Below are 18,973 nucleotides of genomic sequence, written 5' to 3'. Positions count from 1 at the left end.
GCCCAAGAACTAGGGCAAATATATATTTTTTCTTTTTATTTTGTGTTCAAACAGAACTTTAGTTGAACATTGAGTATGTGAACATAATGACAGTTCCTTTATTTTTTTTTCTCACACAGAGCTGTTTTTTGAAGAGGTGTCCTTGGGCGGAATGTTTCTAAAGCCAGAAACGGCCTTGTCCAAATGTTTTTTGTGGACAAGCTCTTTCACACACTCAATTTCTTTCTTGTTTGTTTTTATTCAACAATATGACAAAGCATTGTAAGAAAAATCTTCTCTTTAAGTAGTGTGAATATCAAACAGTATCCATCAATCCCTGAATCATGCTATTCAAAGTGCTTAAATCTACATTAAAAATAGAAGAAATAAGTATTCCTGGTGGGACTTCAAAGAACAAAACAAAATCAAGATTTAAAAAACCCACAGCCCTCCTAACACCTACATTGTGATTGTGGTCAAATTGTAATGCTTTACACGTACTTCATAATCCACTCCCCAGCTTTAAAATTAAAATGGATAGTTCACTGCACTGATTTAACTTTTGGGGTAGGTGGAGTACTTGTAGTCGGGAAGGTCTGAGATTTGGAATCTCATCAAAGGCCATCAAATGTTATCAGTAATTGGCAGGTGTCTGTAACAAACAATATCCATCTTACATTTTCAAAGAATGACCTGTGCAAAGATGCTTTCAAATTCCACCTATCTTGGCAGCTTTATTTGCTTGATGTGATTTATTTGGCACATGTCCAGGTTTATTTTTTATCAGGGGTAGGGGAGCACATATTAACAAAATGACAGATTATTAGAAAAGGACCTGAGAGATAAATATTGTTAGGCAAATAAAAGTCAGTGTATATCCTGGAGTCCTTGAACATGGTTTGCCGATATTTCCTCACCAGTTACAATATGAGGCTGCCTAGTATCATACACACTTGAAGTCTACAAATATTCATAGACTGCTGTTTATACATTCTTTAACCGCATTCTGCCTTATCCAGGTAAAACTATAAACAGCCTTCTTCCACACAATGACAGAACAAAACACACAGTAGCCACGACAGTGACCATGCCCGGGAAACTCTAATTGAATAAAATGTTGGTAGTTTTAAACAATTGTTTCCAGCAAGTGAATTGTTGCATTTTGAGTACAATACAGAGAAGGTTACATTCTCTTCTGGTGTAATTTAAGCATCATCAGTGTTTCACTGCATCCGTTTACACATTTATAAATGTGCTGCTGATTATCTAGTGTGGTACTAATGCAATATCCTAGTGTTGCCCCCCAGATGTTCATATGAAAGTTGGCTATTGCATCAGTATGTGTAAATATGGATATTAATCATGATTGTGTTAACACTGGCTCAATGAGGAGTAAAAATCCGCTTTGCTAAAGTCTATGACAAACTCTCACTGAATTCCACATAGACACAATTCAGCTCTGGAGTTTATGCACAGAATAATTCCCGGAGCCAAGCTGCATGCTCTTTCTTCAACTTGTTAAAGATGAAATCATACATTCAAAATAAAACTAGTTTATTTTTATTCAATAACATTAATTGTTTCCAACATTTCTGGGTCTATTTTAAATATTTATCTTATATAAAATATTGATGTTTGTTGGTATTTACTTTTGCAACCTCCTGAGATCTCCTTTAAACAACCTTGGAATTCAAAACAACTTCTAAATTATTATTACAAGCTTTAAAAAAATAAAAATGAATAATAAAACATGCTAAATTCTGGATGTATCAGTGAAAAGAAAAGTTGCTGACTGAACTTCAGTATACATGGGGACTCCAAAAACGGCTGCACACAAATATTCTCATATTTCTTAAAAGACAGCATATTTTTTTTGTAATACAATATGACGAACCATATTAGATATTGTCCTTCTGCTCTCCTTTGGTTTGGAAGCCATTGCCATAAATCGCTGCGGGATTTAGTGCACATCAGTGCCTATTGCCTTACTTGCCTGACAAATGTAAATAATCTCATTTGTAGAATTTAAAAGGAAAAAAACCCCAATGATCTCAACCAAAGAAAAAAAAGGTCTGGGGAGAGTCACAAACACATCTAACACTTTCTCAAGAAGTGGATGAATTAAGAATCAGCATGTTCTCTCTCTATAAAAGGCATATAGTCAACTCATAAAATAAAATAGAGAAACCCTTATTTTTCTTTCTACGTACTCCATAGTGGTAATAGTGATTATGTGAAGCGGGTGATACAGACTGGGGTCGGGGTGGGGTTGGTTGGCTGGTTGGTTGGTTCCACAACTATTTACTATGTGAAATGTTAGACAATTAGACCATCTGTAATTTCACTCAGTGTCTGGTGCTGTAAAAACTTGAAGGTAAGAGGACAGAGAGGGATAATAAATGAAGAAAGGTTTATGAATCACCAGTAGCATCCTCCTAAGAACAAGTGTTCACACTCACACTCACACCCACACACACATTTGTGAATTGTTGCAAGCATGGCCTCTGGGGTTCAGGCTAGACAGGCCAACAAAACAGATAGTGCTTCTGGGTTCAACAGAGCTTTGTCCAAGCATTCCCAAGAAATGTTTAAAAAAACCCAAAACCCAACAACACGCAAACTATACTAATGAAGCAAAAAGATTTTTCCTATCTATACAGCAGTCTCTTCACTTCTCTTTTTTTAAAAAATGCAAATATACAAATCCCAGTGACATATAAAACAAAGTCAAAATGTGAATGGCAAGAGACATGGGTAAAACAGGAAGACTGATGCTACAAAGAAATTTGCAAAAACATATGTACAAGACCCTGTTTTTCCTCATATTTCATAGATTGTAATGCATGTTTAACAGCAGCAGTCGAGGATGTAGTTCCAGGCACCGGACTGCAGACTTAGCTTCTACACAAGGGGGCTGAATTCCCCCTTGCATGTATGTCACCAAATGACACTGGATATACTGGTTTCCCGTGGTAATAGTGGCAGTATCGCACTGTTTGTATGAGCCTCGTCGGGATTCTGCTCCCTGTTAGTTTTTGTCTGTGGCCTCTGCCCATTAATAAGTGTCATAGGGATGTTGCAGTAGGTATGCTGGTTACCTATTGAGGTAAGAGGCAGGGTGCCAGTAGGAGGTACGTCGTATTCATAGCTTCGATAATAGTGTTTCTGGCGCATCTGGGAATGATACGTGTTATGAAAGGTGGAGCGCAGGTCAGGATGGGCAGTGGCAAGAGCAGTGGAGGTAGCAGCAGCCATGGAAATTGCTGAGACCGTCTGCAGTTCCCCAAAGGGCCCCTGCTCACTGACATCTAAAACCTGCTCATGTGTGATGGGTTCTATCCTCTTAAAAGGCATTTCATACTGTAAACGTTTCCAGAATTTGGAATTTAACTTGTTGCATTTTGGTCCATGCCATTTAATCACAGTTAGGAGCTTGATAGTATGCTTCAGGGCCTCAACCTCCTGGTAGTTCATAATCCCCCGGAGTTCACTGCATTCAATTAGTATCACTTTAATTTCTCCTGTAACTAACATATTTCGAAGTCTTGTTTCCAGTTCAAAGATACTCCAGCCTCTTCTCACCACATAATTTGGAGTCATGACAATGATCAGTCGCTTGCTTTGGTCTACACATCTTGCAACGTCTTCTATATATGCTACAAAAGCAAAAGAGAGGCTCAAAATCAGCTGAAACACATGACTGAAATGCTAACGCTGTACAGAAATTACAAGCAAGTTATTTTTAATTTTTGTCTTCATGTCCTAAATGAATGTAAATATTCGTTTAATTTATTACTTTTAAAAGGATCTCATATATTGGCCAGATTCCTATTGCTTACACTTGCTTCTGAAAGTGCATTGGCTTAAATCTCAGTAATGCCACTAGATATGAAATTAGTGTAGGAATTTGCTGTTGTGTGTCAGTCCCCTGATTTGGTGTGTGACTGCAAATGCCTATGCTGACTTGTTAATTTATGGCAGTTTGCCACTGAAATTTATGCTGACAGATACAAGCATAATTGTTCAATTGGATTCCAGCCTTTGTTGATATACCAGATTAACAACAACTAGTAACCAATGAATATTCACTGACTGAAATCCTGTTTGCACAGCTAAGCCATGTAAGCCATGTATGCAGCATAGCTGAACAAAAGGAATTTTAGCCACTGTCTATGTTACTTTCAGTTTAATATCATTCTTCACATAGTAAACTTTGGACTGCATATTTATAGCCAGCAACTTTGCCACTAAGTCTTAGCACAAGGATGGGGATTGTGTGGCCCATGGAACCCATGAAATGTGCTGAGGCCTTTACTGCAGCCCATTGGTGGCTAAATGCTTTCTGGCCTACCCCCACCCCAGGCGCAATGGGGATAATAGACACTGGCTATGGCCCACTGGGATCCTCTGTGTGTGTGTGTGTGTGGGGGGGGTAAATGGAACTGGCTGATACGGCTCTTGGACTTTCAGTGGTTACCCATTCCTGCTGGAGGAACTCATATCATGAAATACTATTAAAACACTGCTACACTGACAGAGAGAGGATGGGTTCTTCTCATGTTAATATTGCTTTGCAGGTGCATTTGTTAGGGACATAGGAGAGGGCCTTCTCTGTTGCTGCTCCCAGACTTTAGAACTCCCTCCCACAGGAGGCTAGGTTGGCCCCAACTTTGCTGTCCTTCCACAGGCAAATGAAGACCTTTCTGTTCAAGCAAGCCTTTCCTGCAGTGACTGAACATGATTTTTTAGATGGATTGTTACACATTACTGTTTTGTGTGTGTGTTTTTAGTATTGCTTGTGTTTTCCATTTCTCAGAGTGGCATTAACTTGTTCCTTTTAAATATTTCTATACTGAATGTTTGCAGCTTTAAATATTGCCTTTTAATGATTTAGGCTGCCTTTCTATACTCATTGTTTTTAGCTTTAAATACTGCACTTTAATGATGTATGCCACCTTTGTATATTAATTGTTTTTAGCTTTAAATAATGTTTTCAACTGGTATAGGCCACGTTGGGTTCTTTTTTAAGGAGCAAGGTGGGGTATCAATATTTTAAATAAATAACTATATAAAATTGCAGAATACTGTACTGCATGCAATTTTTTTAAAAAAAAATTATAACTTACTTCCAGTTGGTATCAAATCTCTATCTGGAATGAACAATTTGTACCCATAATGCTTTTCCAGCATATCCGGTAAGATCTCAAGAGCAAACCGTTCTTCTTCCCCAGTTTCCTGATTCCATTGGTCGGGATCCACTTTGGTGTATGACAGGTATGCATCATAATCTTTGTTATCTGAAAATATAAAGGGAAGGGGAAGACACGGACAAAAAAAAAAAGAAAGGAAGTAGACAGAACTTGATGTTCCTCTATGTATTTGTTTAGCTAATATCCTCTTTTCCCTAAAGGCACGCTGATCTCCTCTTCAGCAGTTTTCTTTGACTTTACTTTTGCTGCCTTTTCCCTTTCTGCCCTACTGTATCAGGTTTACAAGCTACATTTCCCATTATAGGAACAGATGGCTTCAGCAAAGACAACACATTCTTCACTGCTTAGGCCAAGGGTATGTAACTTCCAGAAACCCCTGAACTACATACACTATACAACTTGGAGGGTGCCCACATCAGCTACTCTGACATCACACCATATGAACTACTGTTTCTACCAAAACCTCTCTTTTTCTTGAATTTAACCCTTATGACTTCTAGTTGATAAAGGCAACTATTTCCCCAGAGATTTGGGCTGAACTTGAGCAGTTTTAGGCCCAGGAGAGGACATCTTTCACAACCAGAAGCCCACTCTCTAGCCTAAAACAGTTTAGGGGACACTGTGACAAAATTGCCCTCCCCACATCTCTTACAGATGAGAGGACTTGTTGAGCAAAATGGAGGGGGAGAAATAAATTTGAGGGAATGGTGCGTTGTGACCATGGATACACGGATCTGGGAACCACACATGCAGTCAAACTACCACACTGTACAGGAAAGAAAAGTATCTGAGAACGTCTGCCTAATGCTTATTTGTGTACATGGCTTTGCATCATAAGGCATGTAAAGATTTTTTTGAGAACCTATGTGCATTTGCAACAGGGGAAATTCACTTTAAGGTGGGAAAAAGAAGGCTGAGTTTGGAATTTTTTTTAATCAAAACTCATTTTGAATTTTTTTTTTGCTTCAAGATGATATATTATTATAGTTGAGATTAAGATTTTAAAATCTCTGTCTTTCCTAAAGCATTTAAATGTAAACAAAACAGTAACACTATAGAATTTGAATCTGAAATTTAAAGTTTTGGTTTTAAAAATGAAGCATCATCATCAAGACAATACAATATACATTGTATTGGTTGAAAAATGCAATAACAACATTATAAAATCAAGGTGGTCAAGCAAATATGAGTGAGAAGAAATTGAGAATGTTTCCATTAAAATATGGCACAAAAGATAGGGCAAGAAAAGCCTTCCTTTTTATTTTTTTAGATGTATGTTTGAATGAATGTAGTTCATTGCACTAAGGTTTTGAATATAATATGCATCCAATATGCTTACATGCAAGATGGAATGGAAGAAGCCATCATTAATTTTCATTAAGGGGTCAATAATGCCAAGTGCTCTGGAAATAATACAGGGGAGTAAGAGGTCACATCTTGATTTTTGTTGCGAAGAAAGTAGGAAAAATCAATGGCAGGAGTAATGAAATGTTAACATGCATCTAACTCTCCAGACAATATTAGGCACAGGCTATAGAGAATATCAATTGCTTGTAAAAGTGGCCTCATTGAATACCTTGCTGTGTGCCATGCACAGAGTTACAATGATTCAGTGCTGAACTGAGATATTTATTAACAGTACATCTTTTTACTCCTTTTTACATTTCATTTCACATTAAATTTGAAAATAGTTTCCCAGTACTGCTGATGGCCTATATGAAAAGCAATGCATGAGTCTTGAATTTCACTGCATCTTAATGGGAGAGAACTTACCTACTGCCCCTGATTCTGTGTGCCCACTAGCCTTGCTCCCAAATTTTGGGTGCTAATTCCAGACATCCGTGGATGTGCATGTATGTAGACTTCCACATGAGCAGGAGGGGGTTTGCTTACTGCACACATGTTAGGAGATGGTTTGGTGAGAATGGGGAGGAGGCAATCTTGTTTGAGGGATTAGCCTTGCCTATGGAAGCAAATCTGAAGGAGGTGACAGGAGGCTTGCCTGCAATCTGTGGCCTCCATATGGACTGTACACCATTTTAGAAAACCTAACACTGCACAATTAAAAGAGTAATTGTGTCCTTGAAGTGTTTCTGCTGGTCAGCCCTTCACAGTAGCAAAGTACATGATCATACTGGTGAATGGAAAATACAATATGGATGTATGTGTGCCCTGTTTCTTTTATATATAAGTCTTTAAATAGTCTATTAAATAGTCTTTATATATATAAAGACTATTTTAACTTGAGATAGCAGGGTGGCACCTAAATATATGCATTTCTTAAAAGTGTGTGTGTGTGTGTGTGTGTGTGTGTGTGTGTGTGTGTGTGTGTGTGTGCATGTCTGTGTGTGTATATATGACCTTTAGGTGCCACCCTGCTATCTCAAGTTAAAGTTAAAATAGTCTTTAATCTTCCTTCAAATAAAATGAGGCCTGTTTTAAAAACATATTAGAAACCTGTTTTAAAACACAGTCCACTGGGGATTATCTCACTGTGGCTTTTGCCAAGGAGAAGGTAGAGGATGAACATTAGCTGTGATGCAGTTCACAGAGAATTGCAATGAGTTTCACAGATAATTTCAAACCATGTCTATTCTGCTTTCAGAAGAGGCTCTGCATCATCCAGAATGAGGTGAAACAGCCACAGCCATATTCCAACAACTGCTTCTGAATTTAGATCACCATAAACCGCAGGAATTTTCTTAGGATCAGTTATCAATAATAGCAAAAGCAAGCTGAGCTACAAGAAGGTGGTGCAATTATTTAACCATGGCAGTTTCCCATATTCCTGTGGATCTCAATAAATATCCAACACAATCTACGTTCCCAAGGTGTAGTTCAGATGCTCTGCCTATGTTCTGTTTTGTTTCACCTGTGTCTGTATGTGTGTGAGTGTGTGTACATGCATAGACGTGCATGTGTGTGAGCACATTTGCACATATGCTCTCATCCAACTGGAAGTTGTGGCAGCCCAAACTTTTATGTAAACACTCAAGATAGTACATTGCCAACTGTTGCAATTTTGCAGGATCAAAAAAAGAGCAGGGTTAAAATTCAAGAGCTGGGTGACAGGCTTCTGCTTCCTATCTGAGTAACACTTCTTAATTTATTCTCAAAAGCCTGAGGAAAGTGCAACTAAAGCCTTCTATATCAATGCATCTTCTAAGTGAAAATGTGATTGATTTGTTGCTTGCACTTTGGCCCTAAGTATAGATTATGCCATTTGGAAGATTTGCTTTTTGGCAGAGTAATGGTGCTTTACTGATAAACATACTACCTCTCTATGTCTATCCTTATGAAGAAAAACAACACCTGCTATTGAGCACATAAAACCCGATATGCTGAAAACATTTACCAGAGCCTTCTGAGCTGGCAGCGAGATTAAAAACAAACCCCCTCCCCAAATTTGTGAAATCCCCGTCTTGCTTTAATAGCAATGCTTCCAAACACTGTCGATGTTATTTGGAGCAGTTCCAACCGCACTTTATCTGAATGCGATCTGCAAAAGCATCATTCAGTATCCAGCACATACTTCTGCCACTGCCTAGTAAAACTTCAAATGCTTCATCAATATGGAGCTATTAAGGGGAAAAATCCTTGAAGTGTAGTTCTGTCTGCTCAAATGTAAACCGCCTTTGAATTCAACAGGACTTACTGCAGTTTTACAATACAATCCTGTCCATTCATATTAAGAAGCTGGAGTGTCACATTTAACATTTTAAATTTAGGATGGAGACAGAAGAGGAAAAACATCTACTTTTTGTGATGCACCTCTTTGCATTCCATTTTGAATGATACTTCTGTCCCTTGCCAATCTGCCTTCTTTCACATATTAAGCCTCCAGCATGTATATTTTATAAATGGGGAGGCAGATGTTTGCACTTGGAGCTAAAACTAGAAATTTTGGCACTTGAGGCAAATTGTACTATTTCCTACCTTCTTGGCCCTTCTTGGCATGACTCCCAGCCAAGAAAAAAAAGAGCATCCCAAGAAAGACAACATTTCTATTTCCAAAAAGAGAAAAGTGAATAATGCTGGAAAACAGGGTAATTTTTCCCGAATCTACCTTCCGTAGATTCTCCTCTGGGTTTTGGCACCCTCCAGTTTTTGATCCCTTGGGACAGAATCCAGTTGCTTTGTCCTACTTATGGCTCTGTTCTCACTTGATGAATTTCTGTTCTGAAATGCAAGGGAAAGGCCCTGTCTCTGGAACCAGGTGGAGCAGGCAAACGAGTAGACAAGAAAACTTTGGCTTAAATCTGGTTGCATAAAGTTATGAGGGCTGATACCAGCTGCATCCTTTTATCATGAATTAAATGTAGCAAAGAAAACCCCTCCCTCAGGTTCTAATGCTCTATCAGGGTCCCTTTCATCCTGGAGAAGCCTCTGGTCCCTTGCGATGGGATAGGACTCTTAACTGTCTGAAAATCAGCACTACCAGTCCTGCACGCTAATGCATGCATTTATTTAGCCAATGTATGCACTTATTTATGCATATTATCGCATTTATGCATTTTACACATTGAATGAAGCATATTTGTATGTTTAAATTTAACATGTTTTAGCACTTTTCATTTGAAACCTCTGTATTACTTTTTGCATAGTTTTTCTCTGAAATGCCCATAAACCTTGCCATTGTGCAAACTGTTGAGATGCCACCCACTGTATTTCTTCCTGGAGGTGGTGTAAAAACGCTACTTTCAGCAAGATAGTTAAATCCAGTGCACTGCTTTTCTATCCCTATGCTTGATTTATTCATCAGCTATATGGAACGTTAAGGTGAAATCCAGTTATTGGTTCTGATGAGACTGATATAGTGATCTAAGTTCCATTGATCTGTAGTTCTTGGGAAGAACAACTGGAATTTGTTGTTGTATGCCATCAAGCAGCTTTTTTTTTGAGGTTTTTTTTCAGATTTTGAGGTATTCAAGATGTTCAAAACAGCCACTCCCTAATGAGTTTTTATGGTAGGGATTTATACCCAGAGTAGGGATTTGAACCCAGGTCTCCTGAGCTCTATTCCAGCACTCTGCCCACAGCCTTACATTGACCCTCATAATGATTGGACTTTGTCTAAAATAGTTAAGTAGTTCAAATAATCAAAGCCATTTTCTAAATATGCTTGAAAGGAAGAGAGATAACTAAAGGACTGTATTCAGCCATATTTATAACATCATAATGTTGGACACATTTGGTGATACATTTGGTTAGAGGAAGATTTGCTTGGGACATGAAAAACACTTGCTGAATTCTTTGTTGTCATCTTTTTAGATTGACTCAAATGACTTTATTCTTTGACGAAGATTCTTCAAGCCTATGGTATTTCTTGCCTTCAGGCCCCAGAGTGAGCTGGGAGATGCTATTTTTAATTGTTGCAGCTTCTGTAATTTCAGCAAACTGTACCTTTGCAAAACTAACACCTGTTTGTTTCCAGAAGCAAAGCACAGACATACAGAAAGCAAAAAAGGCCTGGCTTATATATTGAAAAGAGGAAATATCCTCTCTGATCCTTTTAATCCCCTGCAAAAAGGCAACAACTATCACCATTTTGCACAGGACTTGCATTGAAGGGTTATTGACGGCCAGAATTATTTGTGCTGCACTGCCTATTTTGCAAAACTCAAGTGTTATTACTAGGGGGAGGATTTGTTATCACATTTCACATTTTCTTGCAACCTACATATGAATCCATAAGCAAGATCAAATACATTTATGAGTAATCTGGCCTTTCTCACCAGATTGCTCATGACCATGTTGAAAACCACCCATAACCTCATAGGTTGTGTGTGTGGTGGGAATGATACGTCATAGAAATCCTCCCCCTAGTTATCACTCTTCTTTTGCTGACGGCACCACAAAACACACCACCCTCTTGTAAAGCAAGGAGAGTAATTTTGTGTTTTTTCTTCCTTCTATGCAAGGAAGCTGTTTCAATAAACAGCTGAAGATTTCTATCACTAGCATCATATTTTTATCTTGAGCCAGAAGAATGCCACCTCCATATTCCCACTGCTGTGCAGCTGGGAGAGAGGAGGAGCATTCCCTCTCTCTAAGTAATTGGGAGGTAGGCCATAGCGTATGATGCAAATATGTCACAGCATCAGTGGTGCTGGGGTTAAGGTAGAAATCCTTAAAGGTGGCCTTCGTTGTATGGCCCAACTACCCTGTAGCCTGGAGTGAAACCTCTGGTTGGCTGGCAGGACTGGATAGGAATATTGGGCTTGGGTTCCCTAATTGGCATATTGAGCAAAAAAAAGGTCTGTGATTGCCTATTCTGTTCTGACTCCCACAGGGCATGTTCAGGATAGTATCATATTAAAAAGTCACAAATTTGTGGGTAGTGCCAGGATAGGAGTCTTAGTAGTGAGCTGCCATTGAGTGATTGAGTCCCCTGACTGAGGGCTGAAAATCACGTGGATCAGGGATACATGTAGGGTCAACCCCCTGAGGCAATCTCTGTGTACGACCAGACTCGGATCATGGGAGTTGGGCTGCAAATGGACTCAGGAATGTCCCCACTGGTAGAAATGACCAGGGCAAGGCTGGCAATGTACAGCAGGGCCCCAGGGCCAGGGACTTATCCAGGCTGGGCTGGAGAGGGGTCTGGGTGCTCCACTTGCTCCTGTTCATGGTTCATCTTAGGCCTCACTGCAGGTTAGGGGATTAAAATGGTTAGTGACATTACGGCCCATCTCCTGTATTGTACGGCCTCTTTATTTGCTGGTGTGCAGGGCCAATAAGTTTTATCTTATATAAAATTAATCTAATTATATAAAATTAATTTTCAAGACTTGAAAATTGCAGATGGAAACAAAAATTGTAGAGCACGAATTTTATGGATAGCTCAAATAACCTGAACTATTATTAGTGTATATACTGTAAGATCAAAAAAGTTCAGTTCTTTATCATTTTTGTCATAGAAATATAGCCTGTGGATATGGATTATTTCATTACTAGGAAAAGGATAGAAATTCAGTTAACATAGGTATTTCTGGACTCCAAAATTAAATGTCAGAGCATTGTCTCATATTACCTTTGTAATTCAAATTTCAATGACTGAAAATTAGCCATCTATTTTCTTATACCTTGTGTAGTAGTTACAATTATATCTTGCTTTTCTTCCAGTGAATGCAGGGCAGTGTACATGTAAACTCAAACATTCTTGAAAGAGAATGGTAACAATCTTGGGGCTTTCCATTCAAAGCAACAAAGAAATTAGAATGTTGTGGATTATAAATTGTTTAAAAGACCAGTTGCAAAGAGGTTGATGCAAAATAAGTTTTGTAATGAAGTTATTGGGGATCTGCATAAGAAAGATAATTTACCTGATACGCATAAGTTCTAGGTATTTTTCTCTGAATATTAATCCACCAATTCTAAATGAAGTTTAGACTGACTATCATAGGATATAACACTTGATGGCATTTTATGTGCCATTCACTCTACAATTAAAGAAAGAGTACCAGGACCAGATGGTTTTCTGACAGAACAATGCAGGCATTTAAAGAGGGAATTAGTCTGCATTTACACTACCCAGAAGATTTTTATCTTTTGAACATTAAATCTAGTATTGAACCAAGATAGCACTTCTGTTTTATTTAATCTGTGAAAGAATTGAATGCAATGTTAACATGAATGGTCAGAATCGTACCAGCTAGTTGTGCCAGCCTAAATGAAATGGCATAAATCACAGCAGTTTACTGCTGCTAGTTAACAAGTCGCTCCTTGCAACAATGGTAGTAAAGAAACTCACGTAACCAGCATATCATGAAGGACACAAGTGCTGACTTGTTTCATTGTGGCAATTTGTTACTGCAATTTATGTCGCTGTAGAATGCAACTGATTAATGCAATTCTAAGTGATATACACAAATTGACAGGGAAAAACTTTATTGAGATTTGGTGTCACCAGTGATGATGATAGCTCTGTCTCTCCTTTGCATTAGAAACTTAGGAAAGCTGTGCAGGATTGAACTGTTGCTGCTGCTGTTGTTGTTTTGACTTATATACCATCCCATAGTGCTAAAGGCACTCTCTGTGCATTTTACAACAAGGTTGTGAGCAGAAGCTTGATTGCAGTACTGCAATTTAACCACTGGGCCAGAGAGCTCGGTTTATTGCCTGAAGGCAGTGAGGTACGGCATCACTGGGCATCACTAGTCAGGTTGTGGGACGTAACAAAGTTGAAGACTGTCGATTAAGGACTTAGAGAATCTCATATGGATGGTGAGGAAGGGTAAAATGTTTTAATTAATAAATAAAGATAAAAAATCCCCACTGACACCATACTCTTACAGATTCAAAGTTTGTCAACAATTGTTTGGCATATCTGTGGAATGAAATGACCAACGATGGTGGCATGTGTGTATGTGTGTGTATGTTTACAAGGGCACATTTTCAAGTTTTCCAGTAGAAGAAATAGTAATTTGGGGGTGCATAAAAAGCAAAAAACAACAGCAGCAAACTATTTTCCCTTTGGATAGAATGCAGTACTTTAAGGGCAGAACAAATAGCAAGATTGATTTACCCTTGATGGGAACCTAAATTTGCATTTATTTTGTTTTCTCCCCAAATTTCCACTTTTCTTGGGCAGGATAAAGGACAATGAAATCCCCTACCTCCAAAACTTGAATATATCTAGATTTTATATCTCCAGTTCAGACCACATCAATTTTATGTCCAAGTGAAATAGTTTTGATTGGATTATGCTTTTTTCTTGTACTATTCTCAAGAATGAAGAAAGAAATCATAATATTAAGGTGAAGCATTTTATATAATGAATTGAGGTGCTTTATTTTTTAGAGTACAGCTGGAACAATTTTCTGCTTAGGTCATTGAGATGAAACTAAAGAACAATGCCTGAAGCTGATCGGGAATAGTAAGTCTGCTAAGTATGTTCATTTTAGCAGATTAATATTGATTATGTAATGCCTGAATCTTTGGCTGGGAAAGAAGGGCCTAATTTAGACATAAATGGAGTGAAAATTATGGGAAAGGAATATAAAGAAAATTACATACTAATTATTCTTCATTGATTTTTACCCCCTAATCCATTTCCCTCTACTTCTCAACCGTTAGATCTAATAAATGGTTAGCTTTATCAAGACTCTTAATAAACTGGAACAAGACAGTAATCATGCTTATCAACTGCATTCATGTTTATCTACTGCTTATGAACAGACAAAACTTGTTCTAGGTGATTTTTAATTTTTATTAAGGACTTAAACACTGTCAGTCTATTATAACTGTCAAAGTATCAAAAACAATCACTTCTAAATAGAAGTTTTTGATGAAGGAAATTGAATCAGAATTAAGCTAGTAAAACATAACTACAACAACCGTAACACAATTTTCAGTATCATTATCATCATGCGCCATCAATTCAATTTGATTTATGCCAATCCTTTTCAGGGTTTTCTAGGTAGAGAGTACTCAGAAGTGGTTTGCTGTTCCCTTTTTCTGAGGGCATCCTGGGACTATGCAGCTTGCCCAGGGTTACACAGGCAGTTTTTTCCCCTAGAAAACACAGTGGGGAATTAAATTCCCAACCTTTGGCTCCACAGCCAGATACCTAACTCACTGAATTATCTAGCCAGCTTTCAATTTTCAGTATGGGGCTAAATAAATATAGCACTCTTTCATCATATGGTGAAATTGAACCCAAGGTTCCTCAAAGCAAGAGTTGCCACCACGAAGGCTAGCCTATAACATTTTATTTGCTGAGGTGTTTTGCCACGAGAACTCTGTTCTAGCTTCTGTCCTCTGAAGATGCCAGCCACAGAGACTGGCAAAACGTTAGGAAGAAGAACCTCCAGAACATGGCCAAACAGCCTGAAAAACCTACAACAAATCATCATATGTTTTTGCTTTTACATCCATCCATCCATCCATCCATCCATCCATCCATCCATCCATCCATCCATCCATCCATCCATCCATCCATCCATCCATACTCCTCCCATCTAGACTACTAACTATCAAAGATCTTTACATTCTTTTGTTTTGGGAACTCTCTTTTGTTTTTACTCCCAAATGCTCCTTGGTACAACAGTGGAGGGAAAGTTATATGTAATATAATATATACATACACACATAAGGCATTATTCACTTGTGATTCAAGGGTTATTAATGACAGGCCCATGTTTTCATATCCTGAAAATGTGAAAGGGCCTTTTTTTTGTCTAGACTTACAGATTCAACCCTACCACAAGTATTGGTCTTACCTTTAGGCAGAATGGGGTGCCTGCCTTGGGCCCTGGGGTTTAACAAAAGACATTTAGGATGTTACCTATTTAATATGTAGTTACACTTTTTCTGGAAAAACACAAAAAGGTACCTGTGGAATTTTTGCTCTCATGTTAAAATAACGTAGCTGACTTCCAGTGCTAGGCACCTTGACCTGTACAGTTGGGTAGGTGTCAATGGCTATTCAGCTTCAGGGAGAAAATGGACCCAATATCGCTGTTACATCAGGCCCTATAAATCTAAGTACTCTTCCTCTGATAACCCAAATAGTACACTTGTGAATAAACTGGATTTTCCTTACAAATATTTATTTATTTATTTACTTGCAGTTATATGTAATAGGTTACAGACAGCCATCCAAACTGGAGGGTTTGAATTTGCAACTCTTTTTAAAGAGTCTCTTTACTTTTTTTTAAACTCTCAGAATATATATTTTGGATTAATTCCTGAGTCTGAAGGAGTTCCCAGATGGTAAAAACTTGAAACAACATAGTTCTGATCATTATTGGCCTTACAACTTTATGTAATGACTTTTTATGAATTAAAAACAGTTTTTACATCTATTCTTGCTGCTAAATATGCCTGGTGAATAACTGTGTATAGAATTTATGCAGTCACATGTGTTTTCAGTTCTTTGTTATACATGGAACCAAACAAATATTCTGAGAGAACGAATTCACCAAGACATATACACTCTGAATGCTTGATGTAAAACAGCCTTCTCTTATTTCATATAAAATTGGCTCAGAAATACTGATTGAAACCATGACATCAATTGGATGGAGCACATGATTTAATCCTCTGGAAACAATACATTTTAAATTGTATAATCATGTTAAGTAGAAGATGTTGAGAAGTTACTGAAAACCATCTCTGGATCATTGTAGACTATCTGGAAATTAGGTTTACATGAATCAACAGGATGTCACTTCTAGAGATTAGCCTGATCTCCACAGGATATATTGAACCCTTAATCAGAGTCTGATTGAAAACTGCAGTTGTTGGTCATTTAATGCACCTAGTGCTTCTATTAATAGTTCCCACATTATAGAACTGTCACATGTTAATACAGTAGACCCCCAATCTGCAAGATCTTTATCCGCTGCTTGAAAATACTAAATGAAAAAACCCCAGAAATATATATTTACCCCAACTGGCCACTAGAGGGAGCCAGAGGCCATGCAATGGATAGCCTTCAATACTTCTGTGTTTTTTGGCGTCTGTGGAACTGATCTCTTGTTCCAAGTGAATCAGAAAATGAAATGATTGATTTGTGAACATGAAAAGGCAGAGAAAAATTCTCTGTTGAGGCAAGTAAGGTCTGTTTATTTCATTGCAGAAAGCTTGCACATCTGCTGTTGAACAAAAATCCAAGTGTGGATGAAAGTTTGTCTGTTTGAATGAAATAGAAAATGAAATGAATGTGAAAAAAGAAGCAGCTTTTATAAAACCAGCCCTGTCTCATGTGGGGTGGCAGAGATACAAATAAATATGTGTGGCCCACATCCAAATTTGTACTTTTGCAGTTACAAAATGGAAAAGACCTCTGGTACAAACAGAGGTTTTTTTCTTTTCTTTTCCATGTCCATTAATCAATCAATAATCATTCCATTTTCCGTTACATTTCAGCAGGCAAATCTGCAGATGTTTGCATGGTTTCAGCAGTAAGATGGGCCTTCTCTCCCAGTGTACAGAGATCTTTAAGGGAGGGACTGTGAAAATCATCCCATGTCTGTTAACTTATCACCGAAGGCTCATAAATATTCCAAGGGCAAGAACATTGATGCATTATGTAAAGTTAGCCAAGGGACACTATAGAGAGATTCTGCTGCAATTTTAAAAATCAGATTAAAAGTCAGAATAAAAATCAGGGACTTGCAAATGGAAACAACGCCAGCTCCCTTAGAAAAGTGAATGTTGTTGTTGTTGTTGTTGTTGTTGTTGTTGTTGTTGTTGTTGTTGTTGTTGTTGTTGTTGTTGTTATTATTATTATTATTATTATTATTATTATTATTATTATTATTATTATTATTATTATTATTATTATTATTATTATTATTATAGGTAGGCAGTGAAGTTATAGCATGAAATTGGAAGCCTCCCAAGCAGTCTTCCTGATTATAGTGTGATTCATCATTTGACAGTATTATTATTATTATTATTATTATTATTATTATTATTATTATTATTATTATTATTATTATTATTATTATTATTATTATTATTATTATTATTATTATTATTATTATTATTATTAAATCAGAAATAGAATTTTCACACACTTGTGTTTTTTGATGTATATTCTACTCTTTGGAAAGCTAGAATGGTTTGGTCAAAAGCAGTAAAAATATACTGCAAGATAATCAGCAAGTTTTTTGTCTCCCCTGATTAGTGACAATGGACAATATCCCATGACAGCATTGTAAAATGCCATCATAGGAGAATGACCCAATTATATGTTTTAGTAGAACTATGTATGTATGTGTGATCTTCTGCAGCTCCACTGCACCAGCTCTGGGGTGATGGAAATAGTAGATTCTCTGCAACTGGTTTTCAGGAGAGATGGAAATTTATGAGGAGTGATTTCTCCCCCCCCCCAAGCTGCTAGCTTATTGTTGGATCTAGCCCTCATATTATGTGTATCTCTGGTGTCTTTTTTAAGATCTTCATTTGAAATCCAAAACAAAAGTCATATTTAAAAATGTACATGGAGATGCTTGCTTACCTCCATCTAGTTCTTCAGCACCAAAATGATTCCTGTAGAAGAGCATAATCTCAATCTTGTAGCATTTGTAGATTGTCACTAAACAAACAAGCAGTAGCAGAATAGCACCAAGCCCGCCAGCAAGTTCAACTGTATACATCAGCTCTGAAAAGAATTATAAAACTTAATAACCACCACATTCTGAACTACAGGTACCCACTTATTAGCATATCATGGATGTGGGGGACTGTATCAATAGTGGTCAAACCATGACAGCATTTCTCTGTGGAGAAACAACACGTGGTTTCCTAGTTCATTGGTACAAGACGTATCATCATTCTGATTGGAAACAATAACCATGGTTATCTTTTGCACAAGAGGTGGATGAAACACTTCACAACCCATATAGCATGTTGTATTTTTAAGGAGTTCTATTTTTAACCAGTCACACAGGATGAAGGCAAATACAGGCATTTTTCTTTCTCTCAGTTCAAATATGTGAAGACAGATAGTTTCAAGAGTCTCGATTTCCCATGATTCAGTTCGGCTTTAATATCTCAAACCATTCCCCGTTGATAACACAATTCATCTCGCCTCCTTAGCTTTCCATAAGCAGGTTTGTCTTTTCTCCCTCAAATGTTGCAAACCGCCCCAATTTGTCATTTCTGACATTCTGACATTCAAAGTCCAAATGTAACCACTTTCCTGTGTTATATTGTATCATGGGAGGTTACATGATGGATTGAAATCACTTCCATGCAGCTTAGTTTCTGAGGATGGAAAAGGCAAGGGTAAACATAGCTGTATCTGTCTGGCAACAGTAATCTCTGTGGTA

General features: G+C 37.6%; 1 protein-coding gene across 5 annotated transcripts in view; it reads right to left on the bottom strand.

Annotated features, from left to right (window-relative positions):
- Positions 1–10: 10 nt before the first annotated feature.
- IL1RAPL1 (interleukin 1 receptor accessory protein like 1) overlaps positions 11–18,973 on the bottom strand; it is a 944,419-nt gene continuing 925,456 nt past the window's right edge. For all 5 annotated transcript variants that reach the window (XM_072994270.2, XM_072994271.2, XM_078390459.1 and 2 more), the window contains 3 exons: positions 18,160–18,303; positions 5,106–5,276; positions 11–3,635 (listed from right to left, as the gene is read on the bottom strand). In XM_072994270.2, the coding sequence (XP_072850371.1) occupies positions 2,917–3,635; positions 5,106–5,276; positions 18,160–18,303 (1,034 nt within the window). In that variant the 3' untranslated portion in view covers positions 11–2,916. The remainder of the gene's footprint in view (positions 3,636–5,105; positions 5,277–18,159; positions 18,304–18,973) is intronic.

This window comes from Pogona vitticeps, chromosome 3 (genome assembly GCF_051106095.1).
Source record: "Pogona vitticeps strain Pit_001003342236 chromosome 3, PviZW2.1, whole genome shotgun sequence".
NCBI classification, from domain to species: Eukaryota; Metazoa; Chordata; class Lepidosauria; order Squamata; family Agamidae; genus Pogona; species Pogona vitticeps.
This window is presented reverse-complemented; position numbering and strand designations above follow the sequence as displayed.